General features: G+C 37.7%; 1 protein-coding gene across 3 annotated transcripts in view; it reads left to right on the forward strand.

Annotated features, from left to right (window-relative positions):
• The window catches only part of LOC145978964 (vacuolar protein sorting-associated protein 26C), a 54,847-nt gene that overhangs the window by 6,843 nt on the left and 35,496 nt on the right, over window positions 1–12,508 (forward strand). For all 3 annotated transcript variants that reach the window (XM_083112001.1, XM_083112003.1, XM_083112000.1), the window contains exons 4-6: window positions 474–632; window positions 1,409–1,505; window positions 9,345–9,470. In XM_083112001.1, coding sequence (XP_082968127.1) covers window positions 474–632; window positions 1,409–1,505; window positions 9,345–9,470 — 382 coding nt within the window. The remainder of the gene's footprint in view (window positions 1–473; window positions 633–1,408; window positions 1,506–9,344; window positions 9,471–12,508) is intronic.

Here is a 12,508-nt window from a genome sequence, read left to right on the forward strand (position 1 = left end):
TGTTGCCTTTGAAATTCCTTGGATGCACATAGTGGTTCGAATCCCATTTTAAACTGTAGGTCTAGTCCAGATTAGCCTCGCTGTGCATAAAGTGGACTTAAAACACCAAATCAACGAACCAACCAAGCCTTTGAAATTCCACTATTTTTTATACTTTGGCTGAAAGTAGTTCAAGAAAAATTGGATAAGATGTTACTATACCCTGTGGAAAAATGGACGAAACTTACATCAGGGTCAAAGGAAAATGGAAATACTGATACAGGGCAGTTGATACGTGTGGTTAAACCATTGATTTCAAAGGAGTTTTAGAGGCCATTCAGACATTTAAGATGTCAATTTTTGTAATTAAATTGGACCATATGATGTGTTGGAATATTGTCCCAATCCTCTATTTTAATACCTGTTATATTTACACAAGTGTGCATGTTTACATGTGTGATTTTAATTAATAATACTCATTCCTTTTTCCACAGCAAGGAGCTTGTGATAAAGCCACACACAAACCTGTAAAGTTTTCCATCACTCCAGAATCTTTACAAAATGTGAAAGAGAAGTCTCGAATTCCCCGATTCCGTGTTACTGGACAATTGGACTCAACTGTATGCTGTTTAACAAAACCATTCACAGGAGAGGTAAGTCAACCACAGTGTTTGGAAAGTGCATTACAAGTAACAGGTACTTTTACAAGTAATGGTGATTTCTTTTGTCAGGTAACATGTAATGAAATGAAGTTCCTTTTTTGTACAGTCCAACAATAACAAACAGAATTATGATTTGCTGAATATGTTTATATAACTGTCTGTATGTGTGTATGCACTAGCACAGGATTATTTAAAAATTAGGAGCAGATTACAAACCTTTATTGTGGGCACATGATAAAATATATGTGCATGTGCTATGCATCACCAGAGAGAGTAATAATGACAATATGGGTTCTGTACTTGTTGCAACAAATGTCAATAATCCATGTTGTTCCACACAGCTTCAGCTGGTCTGCAATGTCTAGAAGATGTGGATGGCAAAGATCTCGCTTTGGAGATTCAACCATCTTCTGCATTTTTTCCTGCCAATAGATTTGCAAATTTATATGTCCCATTCTGAAGCAGTTCTTCTCATTAAATTACTTGAATCAAAATTTGAACCAGGGACTTTAGCAATGCTGTTAAAATGATTAGCACACCTATGCATAAAATGTAGGTTTGCAGTTTCAGTCATGAATATAGAATTTTTTAAACAATACTTAAGACTATTTACAAATGAAACATGCAGTTGAAACATTGTAATTTCAAATAACTTGTGTTTGTTTCAAGATTAATGCATACCATCAAGATGAAACTGTAAAACCTTTTGGTATAATTTTGTTTGTTTTTGGTATTTCTTAATGCAGATTTTTTTCTGTCTGTTTCAGTTGATTGTTGAGCATTGTGAGATACCTATAAAATCCATAGAATTGCAGTTAGTAAGAGTGGAGACTTGTGGATGTGCAGAAGGATATGCCAGAGACGGTGAGAATTATTTCACAGAATACATGTTCTTGAATATACTTTTTCCTATTCTAGGCATATATTTCAATATATCGATATCGAGTCACTATTTTAAAAATATCGAAGCATCAATATTGTAAAAATATTGACGTTGATATATCGATATCGAAAATGTCAATGTTGATATTTGATATGTTGATATCTATATTCGATATCGATATTATCGATGTATGGTATTGTTGCATTCCTTATGTACAAGTGAAGTTAAGCATAAGGATGTTAAGATAACAAGTAATGCACTCACCATGTGGAGACAGAACTTGGGAGGTGAACAGTGGCAGCAATTGGGTTCCAAGATTAGTGGGTGGGGAAGGACAGTTTCCCTTGGTAGATAACGTTTATCATAGTGGGGGGGGGGGCAAAAGTGCCAAAGAGTGGAAAGGCAACTCCCTTCCCCCCCCCCCCCCCCAATTGCCTCCACTGGAGGTGAATGTTGAGATATTGCCTCTGATTAACATGGGAAACAAATACATGCAACAACCAATAAAGAGAACAAGGTTCCTACTTTATAGAACTTGCAGGTTACCCTTGTGTGCCCAAGTATAGGGGTGGTTTCAATACAATACGAGACAATACTTTGCAAAGACTCGGTCTCAAGTTGTAAATGATTGTCTCGGTCTTAGTCTCGCCTCAATATACAGCATATGCACAGCACAAAATCTTTTGTAATAACATTTTTCTGTTTGATGCATAGATCAGATGCTACGAGCAGTTTTTTATTTACCAAAGCTTTGTGAAATCTACAGATGGAATTCCAAATCCTTGTGTAAGATTCACCATACTGTGTTTTCACTCAGCCTCAATTCGACATAATGTCGCCAGGCAGATAGTTGTTGTTCGTGTTATTGTTTCTGGGGATTTAAACATAAAGGAACATAACGAGCAGCCTTATTTTTCTCGACGAAATTCCCTCTCGCTGGATGTTAACAAATGGACGCAACAGGCAGGTGGCACCATCCAACATGGCGGTCACTGGAAGCTATTTTGGCTTCAGCTAACATCATACACGCTCTCTATTTCTTCTTGCTGCCAGTCGAGATGATCCAAACCGTGCCGAAAATGGCATGGCCGAGTGAGTTCAATGTCACCCTACCCCCTCTCCATTTGAAAACCGTTCGTTTCCTGTGTTTCACGCTTTACAAAAGTCATGTTTCCACAGGTGTGTTACATTTTATATATTTTTTTGTAACAATTTCTTTGCAAGAAGGAAAATGGCATTGTGATAAAAGTTTTATTTTATTTTTAGAATGTAATATAGAAATAATCAATGAAAAACATCCTAAATTCTAAACATACCATTTCCTCGTCAGAATTGAAATCACCACTATCTTCAAAATAGTTTCTTGTATATGCTTGCATTGTAGAATTATTTCTCTTGTACTTTATGGTTTTTACATGCATATAAACACAATATTTGATGTAACATTTCAGGAGAACACAAGCTGCCAATGTCTAATGAAGGGAGCATGTGTACTCCTGAAACGTTACATCAAATATTGTATTCACATGCTTGTAAGAACCATAAAGTAAATGAAATAACTCTTCAAAATCTGAAGTGGGATCTTTGTGAAGAATGTAATCTGCATCTAATTGTTCAACACCGTTCTCAAACATAACACAAACACAGTGCACTTTGACATGAGTACATGTGAAACTCGGCAGTGACGAAAAGATCACATACACATCATCTAGTGGTTACAGAACTACAAGAAATGACTACAATACTCGTGCATACACACACAAACACAAACAAAAAAAAACAAAAAAACATGCTTGGTTTTATTCATATAACCCATTATTTTTCTACAAAGCTCTACAAATCTTAAGTGTGCCCTGGAGGTTGCCATGAAAAGAGTTTTCCTGCCCTGGTGCGATACAGACACACCTAGCGACATATCAGGGGACTAGGAATTCTTCTTGGTTGTGTGGCCAGAGCACAGGCCGTGGGCCAGAGGATCTTCCCCCTCATGGTGGAAAGAATTGCCACCATGCCTCCCTCCTGCCTTCACCACCCCTCCCCTCCGTGACCGCTGCGAAAGGGCACCACCTGTTTCATTTCATTCTGGTTCTGGCTTCTTTCAAGATTTCTCCACTGGCAAAATATTCACTGCTGGCTGGCCCTTGCCTGGAAAGTGGCCACGGCAAACAGTCAGGACCTTCACAAATGAGATTTGGATTGAATAAATTTTGTTGATTACAGTGGCTGCTATAATTATGTGGAATTTCTCTTAGTGCGGTTCAGATTATAAATTGAGAGTAAAGAAGGAGGTAGAGATTATCAGTTGAAGTAACAACGAATCAATTAAAATAACTAATTGAAAGTACACAGTGGCAGTGATAACGAGGCAGAGGCATACTCGTCGCCATTTTTTTTTTTTTGTAGGTGTTTTTTTCTGGATACAAAATTTGTATCTAATACAAGGGTTGGATAAAAAGTAATGGCAACACTGGTATAATTGCTACTTGACTGTATTGGCAGAGGAGCACGTGTTACATTCCTTCAATGTAATCGCCCCCCCCCCCCCCATCTCTACGACCTTCTGCCACACGTATGGAAGGCGTCGTACACCATCAGCGCGTCCATCTCTGTCGATGTCCCGCAGTGACCGCCCTATAGCACGTATGATGGCTTCGCGCGTGTCGTAGTGCTTCCCGCCCAGTGGTTCCTTCATTTTGGCAAAAAGGTCGTAATCACACGGTCACATACCGGTGAATACGGCGGATGTTCCAGTACCTCCCACTACCAGTTATGCAGGAGCGCAGTCACAGTGTTCGCAGTGTGACACTTTGTATTGTCAAGCAGGATGATGGGACACCGTGCCAGAACGTGCCATCGCTTCCTTCTTAATGCAAGACGAAGGTGGTGTTGCAAGAAGGTGCAGTAGTAGGCTGCGTTGACCGTCTGCCTAAGAGACGTTGTTCTTCTTGCCTAAACATATTGTTAGGGTGCTTGCACTCTTGTCCTCTGCTTCAGAGCACTGCTGTTTTTGACTGAATAACATACAATCGCACCCCACTCACTATACTTCCTCGTCTGACATTCCTTTATCAACCACGAAACTGTTGTGGTGCTGTGACTCTCCCCTTTCACGGGACAGCAGTGTTGCCATTACTTTTTATCCAACCCTTGTAGTAATAAGCACAAAAAATAGTAACAGTTATTATTTTAACTACTACAAACAGTGCTGATAATAATTCGAGATGGACGGGAGCGAGACTATTTCAAATTTAAAGAAAAAGTCTCCAACATGTGGAATGACCTAGGGATAATCAGAAGACATGAAAGACAAACCAATGCAACAAAATGTACAACTACAGTAGTAGCAATGAATGATGTAAGGAAATGATTAGGTATACATTGAACTTACACTTTATGTATTACCCATCTTAAAAACAGCTCACGTATTTGAAACTTTCTAAATGTTATCATTTTGTATCATTATGACACGTGTTTCCCCTCAGACTAATATTTATTATTGTTAATTTCCTTTCTCGTTGCACAAATGTTTATTGCTCTTTCCAGTTCTAGATATATATTTTTAATGTTATTCGTAATACCTTTAATTTGCTGCGTGATTTTTGTGTTATTTAATATTAAGACCTATTACTGATGTTGTCACAGAATAGTGACTAACCTGTATGTATGTATCTTGTAAGACCTGATGCTATGGTAATTATGGACTGTGTTTAGTTTTTAGCTTTGGCTTTCGCACCCCTCAGGATAAGTCCCGTATCATATCTGGTCATCTTGCTCCGAAATAACTACAAGTATTACGGTCACGATGGCAGTGTTACGGATGACGTCAAGATGGAATGTTTACTGGAAACCGAACAATTGAAATGTAACACCACCGAGTGTGAAGATACGTTGATTGATTGGTTGATTATTTTTCGTCACTTTTCTGTCACTTTTGGCTAATCACGACATAAAATGGTGATTACATGGAATTGATGAAGGGATACTCACAAAGAACACCCGTGCCCTGGCAACTGATAATACCCACCTCCCCCATTTCTTTCAATTGATAATCCCCACCCCCATTACTTTCAATTGATAATACCCACCTCTCCCAATTCTTTCAATTGATAATACCCAGTGGCGCAGGAACGGAAGGGGAGTACAGCCCTAAATTTTTGAAGGGGGTACTGTACCCCCTTAATCTGTAAATCAAGTTGTACACCCTGTACCCCCCCCCCCTTTTTTTGGTAATTTGACAGCAGACGCAAGGTGCTACTGTTAAAAGAACCTATTTTCAGTTCGCCCAATAAAAAAGTGTATATTGTTTATAACTTATAAACATTATCTTCCTTACCACAGAAATTCAAACCATTCTAAAGTTATTCTACTACATTGTGGTTGCTACTAGTTAGCTCATTGACCTAAGTTCTTGGAAACCTCTTTAAGGAGATTAAAATTGTTTAAAATCTGTGTGGAACGATGGAATCAGATTTGCTCTCAGAAAATCATGCTGCAGATGAATGCTCCTTTGCGTAAGGGGGAGGGGGTACACTTACACCGTACAGTCACGATGCAGAACTGCATCTAAGGGTGAAAAAGTGGGGAACACCTGAAGATGAGTTTTTGTTTCCTAATTTTGATTTGGCAAAGGGGGCTCTCTCACTGCACCAAGCGCTGTCAACCCTATGTCGGTCATTTGAGTATCTTGAGTTTGAGTTTCTGTAAGTCTACTTTATGTATAGATAGGCTATCGGGACTGGACCTACATTTATAGTGGGATTGAACTATTGGGCATCCACCACGTACCAAATTCGGGACCTTTTGACATTACGAGGGTCATCTTTACCATTACGCTATGGATGAGGCAAAATATGTCCGAAACTAAGAAGACATTTTGAATGGACATGTAGAATGTAGGAGGCAGGGTTCACGCTGAAGAGGAAGAATACTGAATTCTCCCTCCCCTTTCCTAACCTGTACATCTCAAATGTAATTCTCAACCAAGCCAAGAATCTTGCCCTTCTAGATTTTATATCACTTTTGTTATTGTTAATGAATAATTCAAATTAATAATTTGTCTTTAAATCTCAAGTTACCAAGTCAGCCAAAATTATGTTTTTATACTAAATTTTACATTAATTGAAGATTTGCAAAAGAAACAGTAGACCTTTTCATGATCCTTCCACTCCAAAAACAAATGTTTTGTAAGAGTCAAATAAAGTTTATGCTTGGAAGTAGTGAAGTTTTAGGAACCATACACACACACATATATGTAAGCAACAACAATAGTATTGTAATTTGGAGAGGATGTGATGTGCGAGCGGAACAAGCATGGGAATTTAACGAAGTTCCTTTGCGAATCATCAATTATGTATGCATAGGGGGGTCCAGGGGTTCCGGACCCCCCTGAAAGATTTATCTAGTACTAAAATTAAATAATGACAAATATATTTGTTTAGCCGTTATATAATTTCGTCTGAACTTATTGGAAGACAAGGATTATATTGGAATCATCCGGCTTTAAAGGACGGAAAGGACGTATTTAGGGGGTCAGGACCCCTCCCCACCCGAAAGACTTATTAAATATGAAAATTAAATAATGAAAATATACTCGTTTAGCATTTGTTGTATAATTTCCTCTGAACTTATTGGAAGACAAGGAATTATATTGGGATCATACGGCTTTGAAGGACAGGATGGGTGTATTTAGGGGGACCAGACCCCCCCCCCCCACACACCCGGAAGACTTATTAAGTACTAAAATTAAGTAATGAAAATATTAGCATTTGTTGCATAATCGATGGTTATTAATTTCCTCTGAACGTTTTAGAAGGCAAGGATTATATTGGGATCATACGGCTCTGAATAACATTACAAGGAAGATTTATGTAGCTACACTACTACTGAAAATAATATGCATAAAATGTTAATCAGAAACTTACTTTTCTCCAACTACATGTAACATCATTTTTGTTATTCGATAAATATGCAATTATTCATGTATTTTACATTAATTTCATTGCCAGTGTACTTGCTTTTATGTAAATTATTCCGATCTTAACTGCAGGTAAGCTACGTAATGAATATGCGCTGTTATAATTATATTCATATACAGTCTTTTTACCTATTCGTGTAATAATAATATAATATTAATTTATGTATTGTAATTATTATTAATTTGATTTAATATAATTATTTTAATTTAAACATTATTATTATTATTATTATTCCTGAGACACTTGGTTCGGACTCCCCCCCCCCTCCAAACATATTTCTAGATACGTGCCTGGTATGCATGTGTGTGTACACGTATTTCCTATCTGCACCGTTGACTCACAAAGTACTACATGTGAGGTAAAACTATTGAAATGTAAAAAGAGGAAGCACTACCACCCTCCCCACCTTTTCTATATTTTATTCAAATCGAACATGAGGCACGTATCTAGATATATATTTCGGAGGGCCGTAATGTCTCAAAATAATAATATTAATAATGTTAAATTAAAATATGTATAATTATATTAAATTAATTAATATATTTTTATTACATGAATAGGTAAGAAGGAACCCAGCTGTGCAGACGATTCAAACACCCTCGCGAACTAGCCCTCCCTGTCAGCGGAGGCAATTTTCGAACAGAGACATCTAGTGGCCAAGTGGCGAACTATGATGGATGAAATTTGGCTGAAGCGGCCGTATCTTTCGCCGTCGATAATACATGACATTTTTAAACAATCATTTTGGGCTGTGCAAGTGACTTTTGAAAGAAAAGCCCTCCCTTGCTTAGTCATAAAAGGATTGAGCATTACGTTAGTATCCATCAAAATGGCCATTTTCGTGGCTGCTACCCACAAATCGTATAACCATTCTGTGCTTATTTACGTATTTCCTTATGGGAAATTGAAAAAAGGTTAATGCAATTTGTGCACATTTATCGAACTGAAATTGCATAAATGTGTCATGTACTCAAAGTTTCATAAAGTAAGTTCACATGTACTTCGTGTTTGCTGGCAAATTTTTGTCCTAAAACGTTATATTCATCAAGAAGCAAAAAAGCCCATGTTAAATTTAAGGGCTTTCCACGGCGACCTTCGCCAAACTCCACCTCCCTCTTAATGAACACCAAGTGAACAGAAGGAGACAATCAAAAAAACAGGGTTCACGAGGGTTTATGACACCAATAAGGTACAGATGCAACATGCAACAAAAATGACCAGCAACATTTCAGAATGGTAAACAGGTTGTCCACAAATCTGAAAAGCACAAGACCCCAGCAGATGGAACTCGAGTATGAGAGCACTCAAACCATCAATATGTTGTGTGACCACCTCAAACAGACAAACAGGCACGACATCTGGACTCCATGCTCTGGATCAGATTGGTAATCAACGATGGAGGGATACGAGTACACTCCTATAAGAGAGCATTCCTCGGGTCAGGAATGGTCCATGGTGGTGGGTTATGCTGCGTAAGTCATCACCCAAGAGCATCCCAAACATGCTCGATAGGATGTCAAATTTTCTCTTATCTGTGATTCCAGTCTATACATTCTTATGTAGTATTTAAGGACCTATAGTGAATAAATACTTACACATGTCACCAGTAGAAAATGCATTTTCAGGGCCATAATCTTCAAAAAATTTAATGAGGGAGGTTGGGTTTACAGTGGAACTTCAGTTACATTCCCACATTTTACATTACAGTGCTCTTGTGTTTATCCTTGGAGCACCAGAAAAATGGAAGACTGAGGTTCCACTGTATTGTGGTGGTAGTGCACAAAAAAATGAGATTTAATTTACTAAAAGGTTTCTTTTTAATTTTTAATTCTCCATATATTTCAGCTACAGAAATTCAGAATATTCAGATTGGTGAAGGTGATGTTCCTTGTGGAATGGCCATTCCTATTTATATGGTATTTCCAAGACTGTTCACGTGCCCTTCTTTAACCACAAGTAACTTCAAAGTTGGTAAGTAGGCTTTGATCAAGTGTTCTTACATTGTTTGTGATTAATATTTCAATGGAATTTAGGTCGTGAAGAGAATCAATAGTTTTTCTTGTATGTACGCATTGCTTGCATTGTAGAATTATTTTCCTGTAGTTTACGGTTATTACAAGCATAAGAAAACAGTTTTTCTTTGTGACGTTTCAGGAGAACACACGCTCCTTTCATCAGACATTTATTTTCATTTTGACTAAAGATACAGTTATAACAATGGTTAGTAATTTTTTAAACAAAGAGAATCCATTATATAATGGATGTTGTCAATGTTACATTGTTGTAATATAGCAACTTAACTGTGAAAAGAAGCAGTCTGTTTTATTTTTATTTCAGTTTTTTTTTCCAGTTTTTTTTTCAGTTTTTTTTTAATAAATAAATAAAACAGACTGCTTCTTTTCACAGTTAAGTTGCTATATTACAACAATGTAACATTGACAACATCCATTATATAACAGATTCTTTTTGTTTAAAAAATTACTAACCATTGTTTTAACTGTATCTTTAGTCAAAATGAAAATAAATGTCTGATGAAAGGAGCGTGTGTTCTCCTGAAACGTCACAAAGAAAAACTGTTTGCTTATGCTTGTAATAACCATAAACTACAGGAAAATAAGAAATCAATACTTTGAATTCTAAATTTATAGTTCGAGTTTCATAGTTCATGATGACACGTTTCACTTTCGTGATTTTAAAAGCAGATATTATAGAGTGTCACTTTGAGTTCACTGTTATCTTCCTTCTTACCACTGGTTCCTGGACAACTATCCAACTCCTATCCTTGGAGTCTTTGTTCCTTGGTTGGATCCTGAGGTATACACTCAATAGAAGAACACTGTTCATGATTGTACATGGGCATATCCTAGTCCACTGTCACACACACATTACTATTATGTAGACAACAATGTTGTTACGTGAATTGTGAAGCACTCTCAGGGTGGCGACAGACCTGGAAAACCTGGAAAACCGGGAAAAGTCAGGGAATTTGAGGTGTCAAAAAAAGTCAGGGAAATGTCAGGGAATTTCGTTTTCATTGACTTTTTTTTTATTATTATTTATTTATTTAAAGATATCGTTATGGAACTCTGCACGGGAACAGGAAATCTCGTTCGTAACTTTCGGCCTCAACTTTTAGGTCCCTTTTATGCGCAACACAACCACGGCGCCAGAAACCAGTGATGGCAGGAAAAGAGAGAGAGAGAGAGAGAGAAATTTCTCTCGGCGGGAATTTTAAATTCGAATATTCTTTGGAGGAAAATTGTTATTACTCAGGCACTATGCGAGCAATCTACTTCGGATAACTTTTGTTTTGCAGCTAAAACATCAGCGCATGCAACCGTGTACAATTCAGAATGCCGGACCGAGGAAGGAGGGTTTGGGGGCACAACCCCCGGATTTCAATGGAAGAAACAAAAATTTGCAGTTTGCCCCATCTTCTCCTGCTATTTTGGGGAGAAGGTGCGAACTTTAGTATTCTTTTCAACGAATGGACATTTCTCAAGAGAATGAAACATGTTTCATGTTGTTGGGTGCCATACAAGTTGAATAATAAGCCAATATGTGAATTTTTATTTACGAAAAATAGGTAATTTGCATTTTTGGAGGAAAATTCTTATAACTCTGGCACTATGGAAGCAATCTACTTCGGATAATTTTTGTTTTGCAGAAAAAACATCAGAGCATGCAACCGTGTACAATTCAGAAAGCCGAACTGAGGAAGGGGGGTTTGAGGGGCGCGGCCCCCGAATTTCAATAGAAAAAAACATAAAAATTTGGAGTTTGCCCCCTCTTCTCCCACTATTTTGCAGAGAAACCGCACTTTAATATTCTTTTCAAAGAGTGGATATTTCTCAAGAGAATGAATCATGTTTCATGTTCTTGGGTGCTATGCAAGTTGAATAATAAGCCAAAATGTGATTTTTTTTTACGAAAAATAGGTAATTTTCATTTTTGGAGGTAAATTGTTATAACTCTGGCACTATGCGAGCAATCTACTTCGGATAAGTTTTGTTTTTCAGTTAGAACATCAGCGAATGCAACCGTGTACAATTTAGAACGCCGGACCGAGTAGTGGTGTTTGGGGGCACAACCCCCGAATTTCAATGGAAAAAAACAAAAATCTGGAGTTTGCCCCATCTTCCTCTGCTATTTTCGGGAGAGGGCGCGAACTTTAGTATTCTTTTCAAAGAATGGACATTTCTCAAGAGAATGAAACATGTTTCATGTTCTTGGGTGCCATACAAGTTGATTAATAAGCCAAAATGTGATTTTTTTTTTACGGAAAATAGGTAATTAGCATTTTTGGAGGAAAATTGTTATAACTCTGGCACTATGCGAGCAATCTACTTCGGATAAGTTTTGTTTTACAGATAGAACATCAGAGCATGCAACCGTGTACAATTCAGAATGCCTAACCGAGAAATAGGGGTTTGAGGGGCGCGACCACCGAATTTCAATGAAAAAAAAACAAAAATCTGGAGCTTGCCCCCTCTTCTCCTGCTATTTTGGGGACAAGGTGCAAACCTTAGTATTCTCTTCAAAGAATGGACGTTTCCAAAGAGATTGAAAGATGTTTCATGTTCCTGAGTGCCATACAAGTTAAATAATGAGCAAAAATGTGAAACTCTGTTCGGGAATGTGGCATGAGGAGAGGAGAGGAGAGGGGAGGTTGGTCATCAACATAAATTTCCCAGGCTTGCTCCAGACCTGTGTCAGAGTTTCCACCCAAACATAAGAGTATGAAGGTCCAAAAAGCACATTCATTTTGTAATCAGCACCATACCATATGGTATCATCGGGCCAGTACGACTTTACTCTGATGATACCATATGGTAAAAGTAAAGGTTAAGCCTCTTAATATTAGGTGGAAAATGCATTGAATTATAATTTTTTCTTGTCCGTATGGGAGTAGTAAGGGGACTTTTCAACAGATGGAGGGGATAAGAGCGGGTGGCGCCGTCCGATAGTTATCTGACGTCGTAGTAAGGCATTTTGTTGGACAAACTGAA

This window comes from Lepisma saccharinum, chromosome 25, assembly GCF_977018435.1.
Source record: "Lepisma saccharinum chromosome 25, izLepSacc3.1, whole genome shotgun sequence".
Classification (NCBI taxonomy): Eukaryota; Metazoa; Arthropoda; class Insecta; order Zygentoma; family Lepismatidae; genus Lepisma; species Lepisma saccharinum.